At 44.3% G+C, this 21,525-nt stretch overlaps 1 protein-coding gene across 4 annotated transcripts in view; it reads right to left on the reverse strand.

Annotated features, from left to right (window-relative positions):
* LOC129862346 (casein kinase I) overlaps positions 1-21,525 on the reverse strand; it is a 42,860-nt gene that overhangs the window by 17,087 nt on the left and 4,248 nt on the right. For all 4 annotated transcript variants that reach the window (XM_055933903.1, XM_055933893.1, XM_055933910.1 and 1 more), the window contains exon 2: positions 13,868-13,978. In XM_055933903.1, the coding sequence (XP_055789878.1) occupies positions 13,868-13,978 (111 nt within the window). The remainder of the gene's footprint in view (positions 1-13,867; positions 13,979-21,525) is intronic.

Consider the following 21,525-nt stretch of genomic DNA (forward strand, 5'->3'; position numbering starts at 1 on the left):
CCCACTGTAGGGAATGGAAGGGAGAGAGTGATTTATAAGGATGCCCACTGTAGGGAATGGAAGGGAGAGAGTGATTTATAAGGATGCCCACTGTAGGGAATGGAAGGGAGAGAGTGATTTATAAGGATGCCCACTGTAGGGAATGGAAGGGAGAGAGTGATTTATAAGGATGCCCACTGTAGGGAATGGAAGGGAGAGAGTGATTTATAAGGATGCCCACTCTAGGGAATGGAGTTGAGTGATTTATAAGGATGCCCACTGTAGGGAATGGAAGGGAGAGAGTGATTTATAAGGATGCCCACTGTAGGGAATGGAAGGGAGAGTGATTTATAAGGATGCCCACTGTAGGGAATGGAAGGGAGAGAGTGATTTATAAGGATGCCCACTGTAGGGAATGGAAGGGAGAGAGTGATTTATAAGGATGCCCACTGTAAAGAATGGAGTTGAGAGTGATTTATAAGGATGCCCACTGTAGGGAATGGAGTTGAGAGTGATTTATAAGGATGCCCACTGTAGGGAATGGAAGGGAAAGAGTGATTTATAAGGATGCCCACTGTAGGGAATGGAAGGGAGAGAGTGATTTATAAGGATGCCCACTGCAGGGAATGGAAGGGAGAGAGTGATTTATAAGGATGCCCACTGTAGGGAATGGAAGGGAGAGAGTGATTTATAAGGATGCCCACTGTAGGGAATGGAAGGGAGAGAGTGATTTATAAGGATGCCCACTGTAGGGAATGGAAGGGAGAGAGTGATTTATAAGGATGCCCACTGTAGGGAATGGAGGTGAGAGAGTGATTTATAAGGATGCCCACTGTAGGGAATGGAAGGGAGAGAGTGATTTATAAGGATGCCCACTGCAGGGAATGGAAGGGAGAGTGATTTATAAGGATGCCCACTGTAGGGAATGGAAGGGAGAGAGTGATTTATAAGGATGCCCACTGTAGGGAATGGAAGGGAGAGAGTGATTTATAAGGATGCCCACTGTAGGGAATGGAAGGGAGAGAGTGATTTATAAGGATGCCCACTGTAGGGAATGGAAGGGAGAGAGTGATTTATAAGGATGCCCACTGTAGGGAATGGAAGGGAGAGAGTGATTTATAAGGATGTTTATAAAGATGCCCACTGTAGGGAATGGAAGGGAGAGAGTGATTTATAAGGATGCCCAATGTAGGGAATGGAAGGGAGAGAGTGATTTATAAGGATGCCCACTGTAGGGAATGGAAGGGAGAGAGTGATTTATAAAGATGCCCACTGTAGGGAATGGAAGGGAGAGAGTGATTTCTAAAGATGCCCACTGTAGGGAATGGAAGGGAGAGAGTGATTTATAAAGATGCCCACTGTAGGGAATGGAAGGGAGAGAGTGATTTATAAAGATGCCCACTGTAGGGAATGGAAGGGAGAGAGTGATTTATAAGGATGCCCACTGTAGGGAATGGAAGGGAGAGAGTGATTTATAAGGATGCCCACTGTAGGGAATGGAAGGGAGAGTGATTTATAAGGATGCCCACTGTAGGGAATGGAAGGGAGAGAGTGATTTATAAGGATGCCCACTGTAGGGAATGGAGTTGAGTGATTTATAAGGATGCCCACTGTAGGGAATGGAAGGGAGAGTGATTTATAAGGATGCCCACTGTAGGGAATGGAGTTGAGAGTGATTTATAAGGATGCCCACTGTAGGGAATGGAAGGGAGAGTGATTTATAAGGATGCCCAATGTAGGGAATGGAGTTGAGAGTGATTTATAAGGATGCCCACTGTAGGGAATGGAAGGGAGAGAGTGATTTATAAGGATGCCCAATGTAGGGAATGGAGTTGAGAGTGATTTATAAGGATGCCCACTGTAGGGAATGGAAGGGAGAGAGTGATTTATAAGGATGCCCACTCTAGGGAATGGAGTTGAGTGATTTATAAGGATGCCCACTGTAGGGAATGGAGTTGAGAGTGATTTATAAGGATGCCCACTGTAGGGAATGGAGTTGAGAGTGATTTATAAGGATGCCCACTGTAGGGAATGGAAGGGAGAGAGTGATTTATAAGGATGCCCACTGTAAAGAATGGAGTTGAGAGTGATTTATAAGGATGCCCACTGTAGGGAATGGAAGGGAGAGAGTGATTTATAAGGATGCCCACTGTAGGGAATGGAAGGGAGAGAGTGATTTATAAGGATGCCCACTGCAGGGAATGGAAGGGAGAGAGTGATTTATAAGGATGCCCACTGTAGGGAATGGAAGGGAGAGTGATTTATAAGGATGCCCACTGTAGGGAATGGAGTTGAGAGAGTGATTTATAAGGATGCCCACTGTAGGGAATGGAAGGGAGAGAGTGATTTATAAGGATGCCCACTGTAGGGAATGGAAGGGAGAGAGTGATTTATAAAGATGCCCACTGTAGGGAATGGAAGGGAGAGAGTGATTTATAAGGATGCCCACTGTAGGGAATGGAAGGGAGAGAGTGATTTATAAGGATGCCCACTGTAGGGAATGGAGTTGAGAGTGATTTATAAGGATGCCCACTGTAGGGAATGGAAGGGAGAGAGTGATTTATAAGGATGCCCACTGTAGGGAATGGAGGTGAGAGAGTGATTTATAAGGATGCCCACTGTAGGGAATGGAGTTGAGAGTGATTTATAAGGATGCCCACTGTAGGGAATGGAAGGGAGAGAGTGATTTATAAGGATGCCCACTGTAGGGAATGGAAGGGAGAGTGATTTATAAGGATGCCCACTGTAGGGAATGGAAGGGAGAGAGTGATTTATAAGGATGCCCACTGTAGGGAATGGAGTTGAGTGATTTATAAGGATGCCCACTGTAGGGAATGGAAGGGAGAGTGATTTATAAGGATGCCCACTGTAGGGAATGGAGTTGAGAGTGATTTATAAGGATGCCCACTGTAGGGAATGGAAGGGAGAGTGATTTATAAGGATGCCCAATGTAGGGAATGGAGTTGAGAGTGATTTATAAGGATGCCCACTGTAGGGAATGGAAGGGAGAGAGTGATTTATAAGGATGCCCACTGTAGGGAATGGAAGGGAGAGAGTGATTTATAAGGATGCCCAATGCAGGGAATGGAGTTGAGAGTGATTTATAAGGATGCCCACTGTAGGGAATGGAAGGGAGAGAGTGATTTATAAGGATGCCCACTCTAGGGAATGGAGTTGAGTGATTTATAAGGATGCCCACTGTAGGGAATGGAGTTGAGAGTGATTTATAAGGATGCCCACTGTAGGGAATGGAGTTGAGAGTGATTTATAAGGATGCCCACTGTAGGGAATGGAAGGGAGAGAGTGATTTATAAGGATGCCCACTGTAAAGAATGGAGTTGAGAGTGATTTATAAGGATGCCCACTGTAGGGAATGGAAGGGAGAGAGTGATTTATAAGGATGCCCACTGTAGGGAATGGAAGGGAGAGAGTGATTTATAAGGATGCCCACTGCAGGGAATGGAAGGGAGAGAGTGATTTATAAGGATGCCCACTGTAGGGAATGGAAGGGAGAGAGTGATTTATAAGGATGCCCACTGTAGGGAATGGAGTTGAGAGTGATTTATAAGGATGACCACTGTAGGGAATGGAAGGGAGAGTGATTTATAAGGATGCCCACTGTAGGGAATGGAGTTGAGAGAGTGATTTATAAGGATGCCCACTGTAGGGAATGGAAGGGAGAGAGTGATTTATAAGGATGCCCACTGTAGGGAATGGAAGGGAGAGAGTGATTTATAAGGATGCCCACTGTAGGGAATGGAAGGGAGAGAGTGATTTATAAGGATGCCCACTGTAGGGAATGGAAGGGAGAGAGTGATTTATAAGGATGCCCACTGTAGGGAATGGAAGGGAGAGAGTGATTTATAAGGATGCCCACTGTAGGGAATGGAAGGGAGAGAGTGATTTATAAGGATGCCCACTCTAGGGAATGGAGTTGAGTGATTTATAAGGATGCCCACTGTAGGGAATGGAAGGGAGAGAGTGATTTATAAGAATGCCCACTGTAGGGAATGGAAGGGAGAGTGATTTATAAGGATGCCCACTGTAGGGAATGGAAGGGAGAGAGTGATTTATAAGGATGCCCACTGTAGGGAATGGAAGGGAGAGAGTGATTTATAAGGATGCCCACTGTAAAGAATGGAGTTGAGAGTGATTTATAAGGATGCCCACTGTAGGGAATGGAGTTGAGAGTGATTTATAAGGATGCCCACTGTAGGGAATGGAAGGGAAAGAGTGATTTATAAGGATGCCCACTGTAGGGAATGGAAGGGAGAGAGTGATTTATAAGGATGCCCACTGCAGGGAATGGAAGGGAGAGAGTGATTTATAAGGATGCCCACTGTAGGGAATGGAAGGGAGAGAGTGATTTATAAGGATGCCCACTGTAGGGAATGGAAGGGAGAGAGTGATTTATAAGGATGCCCACTGTAGGGAATGGAAGGGAGAGAGTGATTTATAAGGATGCCCACTGTAGGGAATGGAGGTGAGAGAGTGATTTATAAGGATGCCCACTGTAGGGAATGGAAGGGAGAGAGTGATTTATAAGGATGCCCACTGCAGGGAATGGAAGGGAGAGTGATTTATAAGGATGCCCACTGTAGGGAATGGAAGGGAGAGAGTGATTTATAAGGATGCCCACTGTAGGGAATGGAAGGGAGAGAGTGATTTATAAGGATGCCCACTGTAGGGAATGGAAGGGAGAGAGTGATTTATAAGGATGCCCACTGTAGGGAATGGAAGGGAGAGAGTGATTTATAAGGATGCCCACTGTAGGGAATGGAAGGGAGAGAGTGATTTATAAGGATGTTTATAAAGATGCCCACTGTAGGGAATGGAAGGGAGAGAGTGATTTATAAGGATGCCCAATGTAGGGAATGGAAGGGAGAGAGTGATTTATAAGGATGCCCACTGTAGGGAATGGAAGGGAGAGAGTGATTTATAAAGATGCCCACTGTAGGGAATGGAAGGGAGAGAGTGATTTCTAAAGATGCCCACTGTAGGGAATGGAAGGGAGAGAGTGATTTATAAAGATGCCCACTGTAGGGAATGGAAGGGAGAGAGTGATTTATAAAGATGCCCACTGTAGGGAATGGAAGGGAGAGAGTGATTTATAAGGATGCCCACTGTAGGGAATGGAAGGGAGAGAGTGATTTATAAGGATGCCCACTGTAGGGAATGGAAGGGAGAGAGTGATTTATAAGGATGTTTATAAGGATGCCCACTGTAGGGAATGGAAGGGAGAGTGATTTATAAGGATGCCCACTGTAGGGAATGGAAGAGAGAGAGTGATTTATAAGGATGCCCACTGTAGGGAATGGAAGGGAGAGAGTGATTTATAAGGATGCCCACTGTAGGGAATGGAAGGGAGAGAGTGATTTATAAGGATGCCCACTGTAGGGAATGGAAGGGAGAGAGTGATTTATAAGGATGCCCACTGTAGGGAATGGAAGGGAGAGAGTGATTTATAAAGATGCCCACTGCAGGGAATGGAAGGGAGAGAGTGATTTATAAAGGATGCCCACTGTAGGGAATGGAAGGGAGAGAGTGATTTATAAAGGATGCCCACTGTAGGGAATGGAAGGGAGAGAGTGATTTATAAAGGATGCCCACTGTAGGGAATGGAAGGGAGAGAGTGATTTATAAGGATGCCCACTGTAGGGAATGGAAGGGAGAGAGTGATTTATAAGGATGCCCACTGTAGGGAATGGAAGGGAGAGAGTGATTTATAAGGATGCCCACTGTAGGGAATGGAAGGGAGAGAGTGATTTATAAGGATGCCCACTGTAGGGAATGGAAGGGAGAGAGTGATTTATAAGGATGCCCACTGTAGGGAATGGAGGTGAGAGAGTGATTTATAAGGATGCCCACTGTAGGGAATGGAGGTGAGAGAGTGATTTATAAGGATGCCCACTGTAGGGAATGGAGTTGAGAGTGATTTATAAGGATGCCCACTGTAGGGAATGGAAGGGAGAGAGTGATTTATAAGGATGCCCACTGTAGGGAATGGAAGGGAGAGAGTGATTTATAAGGATGCCCACTGTAGGGAATGGAAGGGAGAGAGTGATTTATAAGGATGCCCACTGTAGGGAATGGAAGGGAGAGAGTGATTTATAAGGATGCCCACTGTAGGGAATGGAAGGGAGAGAGTGATTTATAAGGATGCCCACTGTAGGGAATGGAGGTGAGAGAGTGATTTATAAGGATGCCCACTGTAGGGAATGGAGGTGAGAGAGTGATTTATAAGGATGCCCACTGTAGGGAATGGAGTTGAGAGTGATTTATAAGGATGCCCACAGTAGGGAATGGAAGGGAGAGAGTGATTTATAAGGATGCCCACTGTAGGGAATGGAAGGGAGAGTGATTTATAAGGATGCCCACTGTAGGGAATGGAAGGGAGAGAGTGATTTATAAGGATGCCCACTGTAGGGAATGGAGTTGAGTGATTTATAAGGATGCCCACTGTAGGGAATGGAAGGGAGAGTGATTTATAAGGATGCCCACTGTAGGGAATGGAGTTGAGAGTGATTTATAAGGATGCCCACTGTAGGGAATGGAAGGGAGAGTGATTTATAAGGATGCCCAATGTAGGGAATGGAGTTGAGAGTGATTTATAAGGATGCCCACTGTAGGGAATGGAAGGGAGAGAGTGATTTATAAGGATGCCCAATGTAGGGAATGGAGTTGAGAGTGATTTATAAGGATGCCCACTGTAGGGAATGGAAGGGAGAGAGTGATTTATAAGGATGCCCACTCTAGGGAATGGAGTTGAGTGATTTATAAGGATGCCCACTGTAGGGAATGGAGTTGAGAGTGATTTATAAGGATGCCCACTGTAGGGAATGGAGTTGAGAGTGATTTATAAGGATGCCCACTGTAGGGAATGGAAGGGAGAGAGTGATTTATAAGGATGCCCACTGTAAAGAATGGAGTTGAGAGTGATTTATAAGGATGCCCACTGTAGGGAATGGAAGGGAGAGAGTGATTTATAAGGATGCCCACTGTAGGGAATGGAAGGGAGAGAGTGATTTATAAGGATGCCCACTGCAGGGAATGGAAGGGAGAGAGTGATTTATAAGGATGCCCACTGTAGGGAATGGAAGGGAGAGTGATTTATAAGGATGCCCACTGTAGGGAATGGAGTTGAGAGAGTGATTTATAAGGATGCCCACTGTAGGGAATGGAGTTGAGAGTGATTTATAAGGATGCCCACTGTAGGGAATGGAAGGGAGAGTGATTTATAAGGATGCCCACTGTAGGGAATGGAGTTGAGAGAGTGATTTATAAGGATGCCCACTGTAGGGAATGGAAGGGAGAGTGATTTATAAGGATGCCCACTGTAGGGAATGGAGTTGAGAGAGTGATTTATAAGGATGCCCACTGTAGGGAATGGAAGGGAGAGAGTGATTTATAAGGATGCCCACTGTAGGGAATGGAAGGGAGAGAGTGATTTATAAGGATGCCCACTGTAGGGAATGGAAGGGAGAGAGTGATTTATAAGGATGCCCACTGTAGGGAATGGAAGGGAGAGAGTGATTTATAAGGATGCCCACTGTAGGGAATGGAAGGGAGAGAGTGATTTATAAGGATGCCCACTGTAGGGAATGGAAGGGAGAGAGTGATTTATAAGGATGCCCACTGTAGGGAATGGAGGTGAGAGAGTGATTTATAAGGATGCCCACTGTAGGGAATGGAGGTGAGAGAGTGATTTATTAGGATGCCCACTGTAGGGAATGGAGTTGAGAGTGATTTATAAGGATGCCCACTGTAGGGAATGGAAGGGAGAGAGTGATTTATAAGGATGCCCACTGTAGGGAATGGAAGGGAGAGTGATTTATAAGGATGCCCAATGTAGGGAATGGAGTTGAGAGTGATTTATAAGGATGCCCACTCTAGGGAATGGAGTTGAGTGATTTATAAGGATGCCCACTGTAGGGAATGGAGTTGAGAGTGATTTATAAGGATGCCCACTGTAGGGAATGGAAGGGAGAGAGTGATTTATAAGGATGCCCACTCTAGGGAATGGAGTTGAGTGATTTATAAGGATGCCCACTGTAGGGAATGGAAGGGAGAGTGATTTATAAGGATGCCCACTGTAGGGAATGGAAGGGAGAGAGTGATTTATAAGGATGCCCACTGTAGGGAATGGAAGGGAGAGAGTGATTTATAAGGATGCCCACTGTAAAGAATGGAGTTGAGAGTGATTTATAAGGATGCCCACTGTAGGGAATGGAAGGGAGAGAGTGATTTATAAAGGATGCCCACTGTAGGGAATGGAAGGGAGAGAGTGATTTATAAGGATGCCCACTGTAGGGAATGGAGGTGAGAGAGTGATTTATAAGGATGCCCACTGTAGGGAATGGAAGGGAGAGAGTGATTTATAAGGATGCCCACTGTAGGGAATGGAAGGGAGAGAGTGATTTATAAGGATGCCCACTGTAGGGAATGGAAGGGAGAGTGATTTATAAGGATGCCCACTGTAGGGAATGGAAGGGAGAGAGTGATTTATAAAGATGCCCACTGTAGGGAATGGAAGGGAGAGAGTGATTTATAAGGATGCCCACTGTAGGGAATGGAAGGGAGAGAGTGATTTATAAGGATGCCCACTGTAGGGAATGGAAGGGAGAGAGTGATTTATAAGGATGCCCACTGTAGGGAATGGAAGGGAGAGAGTGATTTATAAGGATGCCCACTGTAGGGAATGGAAGGGAGAGAGTGATTTATAAGGATGCCCACTGTAGGGAATGGAAGGGAGAGAGTGATTTATAAGGATGCCCACTGTAGGGAATGGAAGGGAGAGAGTGATTTATAAGGATGCCCACTGTAGGGAATGGAAGGGAGAGAGTGATTTATAAGGATGCCCACAGTAGGGAATGGAAGGGAGAGAGTGATTTATAAGGATGCCCACTGTAGGGAATGGAGGTGAGAGAGTGATTTATAAGGATGCCCACTGTAGGGAATGGAGTTGAGAGAGTGATTTATAAGGATGCCCACTGTAGGGAATGGAAGGGAGAGAGTGATTTATAAGGATGCCCACTGTAGGGAATGGAGGTGAGAGAGTGATTTATAAGGATGCCCACTGTAGGGAATGGAGTTGAGAGTGATTTATAAGGATGCCCACTGTAGGGAATGGAAGGGAGAGAGTGATTTATAAGGATGCCCACTGTAGGGAATGGAAGGGAGAGAGTGATTTATAAAGATGCCCACTGTAGGGAATGGAAGGGAGAGAGTGATTTATAAAGATGCCCACTGTAGGGAATGGAAGGGAGAGAGTGATTTATAAGGATGCCCACTGTAGGGAATGGAAGGGAGAGAGTGATTTATAAGGATGCCCACTGTAGGGAATGGAGTTGAGAGAGTGATTTATAAGGATGCCCACTGTAGGGAATGGAAGGGAGAGAGTGATTTATAAGGATGCCCACTGTAGGGAATGGAGGTGAGAGAGTGATTTATAAGGATGCCCACTGTAGGGAATGGAGTTGAGAGAGTGATTTATAAGGATGCCCACTGTAGGGAATGGAAGGGAGAGAGTGATTTATAAGGATGCCCACTGTAGGGAATGGAAGGGAGAGAGTGATTTATAAGGATGCCCACTGTAGGGAATGGAGTTGAGAGAGTGATTTATAAGGATGCCCACTGTAGGGAATGGAGTTGAGTGATTTATAAGGATGCCCACTGTAGGGAATGGAGGTGAGTGATTTATAAGGATGCCCACTGTAGGGAATGGAAGGGAGAGAGTGATTTATAAAGATGCCCACTGTAGGGAATGGAAGGGAGATTGATTTATAAGGATGCCCACTGTAGGGAATGGAAGGGAGAGAGATTTATAAGGATGCCCACTGTAGGGAATGGAGTTGAGAGTGATTTATAAGGATGCCCACTGTAGGGAATGGAAGGGAGAGAGTGATTTATAAGGATGCCCACTGTAGGGAATGGAAGGGAGAGTGATTTATAAGGATGCCCAATGTAGGGAATGGAGTTGAGAGTGATTTATAAGGATGCCCACTGTAGGGAATGGAAGGGAGAGAGTGATTTATAAGGATGCCCACTGTAGGGAATGGAAGGGAGAGAGTGATTTATAAAGATGCCCACTGTAGGGAATGGAAGGGAGAGAGTGATTTATAAGGATGCCCACTGTAGGGAATGGAAGGGAGAGAGTGATTTATAAGGATGCCCACTGTAAAGAATGGAGTTGAGAGTGATTTATAAGGATGCCCACTGTAGGGAACGGAAGGGAGAGAGTGATTTATAAGGATGCCCACTGTAGGGAATGGAAGGGAGAGAGTGATTTATAAGGATGCCCACTGTAGGGAATGGAGTTGAGAGTGATTTATAAGGATGCCCACTGTAGGGAATGGAAGGGAGAGAGTGATTTATAAGGATGCCCACTGTAGGGAATGGAAGGGAGAGAGTGATTTATAAGGATGCCCACTGTAGGGAATGGAAGGGAGAGTGATTTATAAGGATGCCCACTGTAGGGAACGGAAGGGAGAGAGTGATTTATAAGGATGCCCACTGTAGGGAATGGAAGGGAGAGAGTGATTTATAAGGATGCCCACTGTAGGGAATGGAAGGGAGAGAGTGATTTATAAGGATGCCCACTGCAGGGAATGGAAGGGAGAGTGATTTATAAGGATGCCCACTGTAGGGAATGGAAGGGAGAGTGATTTATAAGGATGCCCACTGTAGGGAATGGAAGGGAGAGAGTGATTTATAAGGATGCCCACTGTAGGGAATGGAAGGGAGAGAGTGATTTATAAGGATGCCCACTGTAGGGAATGGAAGGGAGAGAGTGATTTATAAGGATGCCCACTGTAGGGAATGGAAGGGAGAGAGTGATTTATAAGGATGCCCACTGTAGGGAATGGAAGGGAGAGAGTGATTTATAAGGATGCCCACTGTAGGGAATGGAAGGGAGAGAGTGATTTATAAGGATGCCCACTGTAGGGAATGGAAGGGAGAGTGATTTATAAGGATGCCCACTGTAGGGAATGGAAGGGAGAGAGTGATTTATAAGGATGCCCACTGTAGGGAATGGAAGGGAGAGAGTGATTTATAAGGATGCCCACTGTAGGGAATGGAAGGGAGAGAGTGATTTATAAGGATGCCCACTGTAGGGAATGGAAGGGAGAGAGTGATTTATAAGGATGCCCACTGTAGGGAATGGAAGGGAGAGAGTGATTTATAAGGATGCCCACTGTAGGGAATGGAAGGGAGAGAGTGATTTATAAGGATGCCCACTGTAGGGAATGGAGGTGAGAGTGATTTATAAGGATGCCCACTGTAGGGAATGGAGGTGAGAGTGTGATTTATAAGGATGCCCACTGTAGGGAATGGAAGGGAGAGAGTGATTTATAAGGATGCCCACTGTAGGGAATGGAGGTGAGAGAGTGATTTATAAGGATGCCCACTGTAGGGAATGGAGGTGAGAGAGTGATTTATAAGGATGCCCACTGTAGGGAATGGAGGTGAGAGAGTGATTTATAAGGATGCCCACTGTAGGGAATGGAAGGGAGAGAGTGATTTATAAGGATGCCCACTGTAGGGAATGGAAGGGAGAGAGTGATTTATAAGGATGCCCACTGTAGGGAATGGAGGTGAGAGAGTGATTTATAAGGATGCCCACTGTAGGGAATGGAGTTGAGAGTGATTTATAAGGATGCCCACTGTAGGGAATGGAAGGGAGAGAGTGATTTATAAGGATGCCCACTGTAGGGAATGGAAGGGAGAGTGATTTATAAGGATGCCCAATGTAGGGAATGGAGTTGAGAGTGATTTATAAGGATGCCCACTGTAGGGAATGGAAGGGAGAGAGTGATTTATAAGGATGCCCACTCTAGGGAATGGAAGGGAGAGAGTGATTTATAAGGATGCCCACTGTAGGGAATGGAGTTGAGAGTGATTTATAAGGATGCCCACTGTAGGGAATGGAAGGGAGAGTGTTTTATAAGGATGCCCACTGTAGGGAATGGAGTTGAGAGTGATTTATAAGGATGCCCACTGTAGGGAATGGAGTTGAGAGTGATTTATAAGGATGCCCACTGTAGGGAATGGAAGGGAGAGAGTGATTTATAAGGATGCCCACTGCAGGGAATGGAAGGGAGAGTGATTTATAAGGATGCCCACTGTAGGGAATGGAAGGGAGAGTGATTTATAAGGATGCCCACTGTAGGGAATGGAAGGGAGAGTGATTTATAAGGATGCCCACTGTAGGGAATGGAAGGGAGAGAGTGATTTATAAGGATGCCCACTGTAGGGAATGGAAGGGAGAGAGTGATTTATAAGGATGCCCACTGTAGGGAATGGAAGGGAGAGTGATTTATAAGGATGCCCACTGTAGGGAATGGAAGGGAGAGAGTGATTTATAAGGATGCCCACTGTAGGGAATGGAAGGGAGAGTGATTTATAAGGATGCCAACTGTAGGGAATGGAAGGGAGAGTGATTTATAAGGATGCCCACTGTAGGGAATGGAGTTGAGTGATTTATAAGGATGCCCACTGTAGGGAATGGAAGGGAGAGAGTGATTTATAAGGATGCCCACTGCAGGGAATGGAAGGGAGAGAGTGATTTATAAGGATGCCCACTGTAGGGAATGGAGGTGAGAGAGTGATTTATAAGGATGCCCACTGTAGGGAATGGAGGTGAGAGAGTGATTTATAAGGATGCCCACTGTAGGGAATGGAGTTGAGAGTGATTTATAAGGATGCCCACTGTAGGGAATGGAAGGGAGAGTGATTTATAAGGATGCCCACTGTAGGGAATGGAGGTGAGAGAGTGATTTATAAGGATGCCCACTGTAGGGAATGGAAGGGAGAGTGATTTATAAGGATGCCCAATGTAGGGAATGGAAGGGAGAGAGTGATTTATAAGGATGCCCACTGTAGGGAATGGAAGGGAGAGAGTGATTTATAAGGATGCCCACTGTAGGGAATGGAAGGGAGAGAGTGATTTATAAGGATGCCCACTGTAGGGAATGGAAGGGAGAGAGTGATTTATAAGGATGCCCACTGTAGGGAATGGAAGGGAGAGAGTGATTTATAAGGATGCCCACTGTAGGGAATGGAAGGGAGAGAGTGATTTATAAGGATGCCCACTGTAGGGAATGGAAGGGAGAGAGTGATTTATAAGGATGCCCACTGTAGGGAATGGAAGGGAGAGAGTGATTTATAAGGATGCCCACTGTAGGGAATGGAAGGGAGAGAGTGATTTATAAGGATGCCCACTGCAGGGAATGGAAGGGAGAGTGATTTATAAGGATGCCCACTGTAGGGAATGGAAGGGAGAGAGTGATTTATAAGGATGCCCACTGTAGGGAATGGAAGGGAGAGAGTGATTTATAAGGATGACCACTGTAGGGAATGGAAGGGAGAGAGTGATTTATAAGGATGCCCACTGTAGGGAATGGAAGGGAGAGAGTGATTTATAAGGATGCCCACTGTAGGGAATGGAAGGGAGAGTGATTTATAAGGATGCCCACTGTAGGGAATGGAAGGGAGAGTGTTTTATAAGGATGCCCACTGTAGGGAATGGAGTTGAGAGTGATTTATAAGGATGCCCACTGTAGGGAAAGGAAATCCCATTCTTTATTGGGTTTAACATGATTTCTTATGTGATACCCATCCCACACAAGTGCTGTTTCTCTGACTGATCTGATGACAGGTTCCACTGAGTCTTTATTCGCTCAGGCTGCTGGCTGGCATGACTGACTCATCTGGATGACTGCCTGCCTGCCTGCTTGTCCAGCGATGTGAAAACCACATTAACATTGGGGGAAGGGGGGAAATAGGGTGAGAAGGAAGATGAAGGGTGTAGATAGAAGGGGGAGATGGGGAAAGAGAGACTGATAGCCACAGCCTGGCCCATGTATAATGTTTCAGACCCATGTCTCACCTCCTCCCTGCATCATCTTGTAGATCTTACTCTCTATGTGGAGCTGAGGGTGTTTGGTCTTCACGCATTCCAGTTTAATGGCCACCTCCTCTCCCACTGAGATGTCTGTGCCTGGAGTAGAAAGAGGAAAGATTGTCAATACAAATGTATGTAGATGGATAAAGAGCCACCAGGGGTGTTATTGCTTTCAGTTCAGAGTATGATTTAGGCCTATAAAGGACTAGGGCCTGGACAGTTTTACCTGACCAGTAAGGGAGGGGAAACTCATGGGCCTGGTGATGTGCAAGCCCCTGCTGACTGAACATTGCGACAGATAAGGGTACATCGACAGATTTTTCACCTGAGCAAGACACTTAACCAGAGCGACTTACAAGAGCCATTATGGTTAAGAGTGTCTGCTAAATTACTAAAATGTAGACGGGGCATATACACCAAGTCCCATTCATATCATACCAGTCAGAAAAGAATGCAACTCAAACAGGTAAACAAACCAACTTTAACTGTAATCTTAACGTTTCCTTGTGAGGAGTACTGCCAGCATGCTTGACCAGAATCCTACTTTAGTACTGGGCCTACTTCTCTATTCTTCTACTTTAATACTGGGCCTACTTCTCTTTGGGCAGCTTGCAAAAGCTACAAGTCAAAAAATGCATTGAAGATGTGCACATTTGCTGCCTGTGTGCTAGCAGTGGGAAACGGGAGCTTTATAAATCTGACATTTCATTTCAAAAGTAGGCTACAGTCCACGTGTGGAACTCTAAGCGAGCGTCAGCTACACAACAGAGCCACCAGCCAGTGAATGACTAAGACCCTCTCCTGAAAAGCACTTAACACCTCCATGAACACACAATAACATGTTGGATGAATCGTACATGTGGTTACATAAAGGGGGCTGCATTAATCTGAGGGAATTACAGCTGACTGGAGCTTCCCTTTCCCCTCTGTATGTGAGTAGGATGAACGCCCTCCCCCCAATCACCTGAAGAGTACACAGGAACACAGCTGACCTGGGATGGAGACTAATCCATTCCCTCGCTGAAATAATATTCTGTCTCTCCCATTACAATGGGTAAGAACTAGGCACTTAGGACTGACACGTTAATTTTTCCCCCATGGCATAACAGTTTAGCCTTCCAAAACATGGATGACTTCATGAGCATTGAGCAAATGCAGTGGGGGTTTTTATCCACAAAATTGGCAGTCAAGTCTGCATGCTCTAGAAATGAACAAATTGTACTTCACGTGGTACAGTCAAACTATATGAACTCAACATAAGTCTTTCGGTGTGAGAATGTTTCATGTGGCCTAGGAGAGTGATATAGATGTTTGGTCTGGTTATGCAATCCAGCTAGGATGTCAAAAGCAAAACACCCACACTATATCCTAAGTGGGTCGGTGCGGGTGGGGTGGGCTGGATGGCCTTATCACTACACGTCTCCTATTTCACAGTCACGACTCATTAAAAACATACACTCAGCCTTACACTCAGTGGTGCACGGTTGGGGCAATTCCATTACACTTCATGTCTGTTGAGTTGGAACATTGAGTTTCATTGGAGTTGGACATGAGGTTTCTCATCTGCAACACAATTTATATATTGACCATAAATTAAACTGCAGCCATGCAAGGACAAAATAAATCTACTTTTCCAAAAGTCAGTGAGTGTCTCTGAACCTGAATATGCACAAACAGTGCATTTAATAGGACTGTGACAGTAATTGAATAACCCTATAATTGACATTTATGGATGAAGACCAGCATGATAATAAAATAGCCATCAAAACTGATTAAATAGGCCTACATTAATTTTGTATAGATCAACTTAATCTAATAGATCAACTTAATCTAATAGCTGGAGTGTTTACTAACGATTATAAGCAGTTCTGCTAACTTCGTCTACATCTCTTTCCAAATGTTTGATGCTCCAGCAGCTAGCGGGGTTGCAGAAGCCTAAAAGAAAAGTTTGATGTGGACTTTTTTAAATTTTTATACAATGCATATTTTCATTTCTTACTAGTAAATAAAGCAGTCTTTAAAAAAAGAAAAAAAAGTTGGATGTGTCTATTAATAATTCAACAGCAGTCGACAAGGTTGTTCTGGCTCCTACAATGTGTCAAATGGACAATCCTATCCAAACCCACGTGTATGGGTCCTTTTGCGGGGTGTGATTGTGAGTTCGATGATTCGCTTTATAGGCCTATGTCCATTCATAAAGGATACTTTAGGAAACTATCTGGCTCTTTAATAAGAATTAGATGCTTCTGTCATGATTTAAATACTGCAAAAGGCCTATTTTCAGTAAAGGCCCTTATTTTGGTTAAAATAATTAGGAAGAAAAAACAAATACTAGCTAAGCGTTCCCTAATTTAATTGGCAAAATTATATGGCATAATAAGCCTACTCCTGTCTATACATGAATAAATAAAATAATTGAAAACAGGCTACTAAAGCATACTTTGGCCAGAAGATCATTAGCTTCCCCTTAAAAGAAAAATTAGTTGTGGATTGTATTGAATCGCATTGCCTACAGTCGGAAGGAAAGGCAACAATTGCGCGTGCGGCAAATAACAAATAGAAGATTGTTGAGCTGCGACGGTCAGTGAAAAGTACAGGTCCAGCCAGGCATATCGCAAAATTTCACAATTCAAACGCAGGAAAACAAAATGGCCATTACTGAGAAGACAATGAAAAAGACTAACCTGTCTTTTAGTTATCAAAATTATCAACTTAATTGAGCAAACAACAGCAGGCCTATAGCCTATCTTATTGGCACCAGTGGAGAGCATAGGCCAAATCCAAGGTGAGTGAGCACTGCGCATAGTCACTCTTATCATTGTTTGGTCAGTTCAACTTAAGTTCGTTTTTGGACAATCATTTCCTCCTCCAGTTTAGAGGGACGTCATATTATATGAGTGTCTCCCCTTCTCATAGGCCTATTACATGATCAACATCTGTCAGCAGATTTGGCTACCCTGTAATTTGTCGTATATACACTGCTCAAAAAAATAAAGGGAACACTTAAACAACACAATGTAACTCCAAGTCAATCACACTTCTGTGAAATCAAACTGTCCACTTAGGAAGCAACACTGATTGACAATAAATTTCACATGCTGTTGTGCAAATGGAATAGACAAAAGGTGGAAATTATAGGCAATTAGCAAGACACCCCCCAAAAAATGAGTGATTCTGCAGGTGGTGATCACAGACCACTTCTCAGTTCCTATGCTTCCTGGCTGAGGTTTTGGTCACTTTTGAATGCTGGCGGTGCTCTCACTCTAGTGGTAGCATGAGACGGAGTCTACAACCCACACAAGTGGCTCAGGTAGTGCAGTTCATCCAGGATGGCACGTCAATGCGAGCTGTGGCAAAAAGGTTTGCTGTGTCTGTCAGCGTAGTGTCCAGAGCATGGAGGCATTTTGCAGGGCGCTGGCAGTGCACCTCCTTGCACAAAGGCGGAGGTAGCGGTCCTGCTGCTGGGTTGTTGCCCTCCTACGGCCTCCTCCACGTCTCCTGATGTACTGGCCTGTCTCCTGGTAGCGCCTCCATGCTCTGGACACTACGCTGACAGACACAGCAAACCTTTTTGCCACAGCTCGCATTGACGTGCCATCCTGGATGAACTGCACTACCTGAGCCACTTGTGTGGGTTGTAGCCTCCGTCTCATGCTACCACTAGAGTGAGAGCACCGCCAGCATTCAAAAGTGACCAAAACATCAGCCAGGAAGCATAGGAACTGAGAAGTGGTCTGTGGTCACCACCTGCAGAACCATTCCTTTATTGGGGGTGTCTTGCTAATTGCCTATAATTTCCACTTTTTGTCTATTCCATTTGCACAACAGCATGTGAAATTTATTGTCAATAAGTGTTGCTTCCTAAGTGGACAGTTTGATTTCACAGAAGTGATTGACTTGGAGTTACATTGTGTTGTTTAAGTGTTCCCTTTATTTTTTTGAGCAATGTATATAAAAAAAAGATGCTGCTAATGTCTCCAGTCATATAAAGTGTAGTTGAATTGCATGAAATAATGCCTTTTCCCGTGCAACGAAAGAAACGTATCTGATATAGCCTATAGCCCAGGCATCTACGCCATCCGCACACAGCCATGCATTGAAATATATATTTTTTGCGAACAGTTATTGAATTATATGATCCTAAATTATGACTATCAAATTACAAATAGAAGGCTCTTACATATGTCTGCAAATGCGATGATGCATGGAATGATTTATTATAAAGGTGCATTTTTAATGGTGAAAATGTGCTTCCCCAAACTTGAAACTCATGCACCGCCTATGCATAGGCTGGTGATTTTGCGGTTTGATACTGTGTTGTTGGCTGAGAAAAAAAGTACATGTGGACAGTTCTTATCTTCAAAGTGCGAAGTAAGGACACACGTCATTGCATCCTCGATTTGCATGTTCTGTGTAAAATTAATTACCATAATCTAAATGTGAGTTGTCATTCTGAGCACCGTGGGTGGACGCCTTTACCAGGTTACGCACCCAATGCTTAGGGGTTCGGTAAATTTCTCAAATGTAGGTCAATTAAAATGCTTCCGGTTGAATGTCCGGCCCTACATTTTCTTAATGGAAACCCTTATATAGGCACATCTTGTTTATGACGCCTTTCACACCAATTGCAAAATATTGTCCTGCCACAATCCGTCAATTATTCATTCGGAACATGTTGGATTTTTTAAATGGATCTTTTCGCAAGCGAATAAGCTGTTGACCAATATAAATTATTATCTGGGACACTGTCACTGACAGGCCGCGCACTGCCACAGAGGTCTGTGGGTTTGTTGTGTGAATTCACTCAATTTCTCTCTGCCTGTGATTTACATTTGCAATGAATAAGTGCAGCAAGGTATCAATTTAGCCAATGTGATCACATCACACTAGAGCTAGGCTACACGGCGCACTCGCCATCAATTATCCTGACAGTTCATTGACAATGCTGTAGCCTATTTTATAGCCATTCAGCAAGCAATATGGTCGATCGATGCGTCTCTCCACCAATAAACCTATTAATTTAAAAACAAATAAGTTAAACTATATTGCTGTTCATTGTCTATAGCAGGGGTCCCCAACAGGCCAAAGCCCACCTATGAGTAGTTCTCCAAACAATTCCAAAAGTATATGCAATTTCTCATGTTTATCTTAAACTTTCGCAAACAAATCTCACAAGTCACACACCGCAATTTCCCAGCAACTATCTAATTGACATTATCCCACCCCTGGTTAGCCACTATTGGCTTAAAAAGCCAAACCTAACAATATCTGCCAATTTCCAGCAATATTGCCCATCTGTAGTGCGCATTTGTGTATCACTGTGTGTGAGTGTTTGTGTATCACTGTGTGTAGCCAGTTGATGTGATAACCTTTGTGGGCTGAAGGAAAAAACAAAAACCTTCGCAATTAAAATGTTAACTGCAAAGTAGGCTTACCTGGAAGAAGTAGATCATGAGTATGTATATCATTTGTATCGACACTGAACAAAAATATAACTGCAACATCCAACAATTTAAAAGATTTTACTGTGTTACCGTTCACATAGTCAATTTAAATAAATTAGGCCCTAATCTATGGATTTCACTTCACTGGGCAGGGGCGCATCCATGGATGGGTCTGGGAGCCAGGCTCAGCCAAAGCCCCACAAAAGGGCTTTATTACAGAGAGAAATACTCCTCAGCATCCCCCACTCTCCTTTCAGACAATCCCGCAGTTGAAGAAGCCGGATGTGGAGGTCCTGGGCTGGCGTGGTTACAAGTGGTCTGCGGTTGTGAGGCCGGTTGGACGTACTGACAAATTCTCTAAAACAACGGAGGCAGCTTATGGTAGAGAAATGAACATTCAACTCTCTGGCAACAGCTCTGGTGGACATTCCTGCAGTCAGCATGCTAATTGCACACACCCTTAACTTGAGACATCTGTGGCATTGTGTTGTGTGTCAAAACTACACATTTTAGAGAGTGGAATTTTATTATCCCAGCACAAGGTGGACCTGTGTAATGATCATGCTGTTTAATCAGCTTCCTGATATGCCACACCTGTCAGGTGGATGGATTATCTTGGCAAAGGAGAAATGCTCACTAACAGGGATGTAAACAAATTTGTGAACAACATTGAGGTAAGCTTTTTGTGCGCATGGAACATTTATGGCATCTTTAATTTCAACTCATGAAACCAGCACTTTACACGCTACGCTTATAGCAGCAGCAGTACAGAAACATTTCTAGACCGGCACATTAGAAGGCACATTCCTCACTCACTAAATGCACAATTAAAAAGGGACAGAGGCCCAATTAAAGGGGAATTACACTCAAATCAATTTCGTTTTATTCCAGACGCACCCCCCAAAAAAGATTTTGTGATGTGATTTAAATATCGAATCAGAACATCCAATGTTGTTGTTTTGCTAATTACTGTAATTGCGAGTGAAAAACTAAAATCTAAAACCAGGAAAAATAAAACAGAAAACAATGTGAAAATATCAGAATTTGAGGGGGACGAAAATCTGATTTTATAGCCCCCCTGTCCCTTAGAGTTAATTAACCATGATTTTACCAGGTATTTTGACAGAACACAGTGCACTACTTCTTCCAGGGAGGCGTTGCAGGAGAAAAGAGAATGTTCCTATTTGAAAGCAAAAAAAAAAAAAAGCTTGCGACATGTTTCATTTTTTTTAAAGTAGCTCTCATGCTAGAAAAGGTTGGAGATCCCTGGCTTGTAGGCTACTCGTTCAAGAGCTAGAGAGGGGGAAGAGAGGCCAGTGGAGTTGCCAGCGGAGATAAGTGAATTATGCAAGGGAACAGTGAAGACAGAGATGCGTAAGTTAGAAGTTAATATATTAATGCACCATTCGTATAACCTATTATATTATACGCCTGGTAAAGTGAAGCTAGGCGAGCATCTGTGCTATAGGCAACCCTAAAAGACAAATATCCACCAGAGTTTACCCTTATCAATAAGTGGTTGCACAGATTTAGATAATGCCCTCAAATTAAAAGAGTGTCAACATAACCACCCATTGCTTCACAAAAATGTATTAACAGCTGATCACGAGGCTATGGACAGGCTGTGTGCACGTTTATTAGCAAGTGCATCGGTGATGTTGTACCCACGGTGACTATTAAAACCTTCCCTAACCAAAAACCGTGGATTGATGGCAGCATTTGCGCAAAACTGAAAGCGCGAACCACTGCTTTTAATCATGGCAAGGCGACCGGAAACATGACCGAATACAAACAGTGTAGCTATTCCCTCAGCAAGGAAATCAAACAAGCTAAGCGTCAGTTTAGAGAAAGTAGAGTCGCAATTCAACGGCTCAAATACGAGACGTATGTGGCAGGGTCTACAGTCAATCACGGATTACAAAAAGAAAACCAGCCCCGTCGCAGACACAGACGTCTTGCTCCCAGACAAATTAAACAACTTCTTTGCTCGTTTTGAGGACAATACAGTGCCACTGACAAGGCCCGCTTCCAAAACCTGTGGGCTCTCCTTCACCGTGGCCAATGTGAGTAAAACATTTAAAACGGGTTAACCCTCGCAAGACTGCCGGCCCAGACAGCATCCCTAGCCACGCGTGTTTTACTCAGAGCATGCACAGAGTAGCTGGCTGGTGTGTTTACGGACATATTCTATCAATCCCT

Source organism: Salvelinus fontinalis, chromosome 1 (assembly GCF_029448725.1).
Source record: "Salvelinus fontinalis isolate EN_2023a chromosome 1, ASM2944872v1, whole genome shotgun sequence".
NCBI classification, from domain to species: Eukaryota; Metazoa; Chordata; class Actinopteri; order Salmoniformes; family Salmonidae; genus Salvelinus; species Salvelinus fontinalis.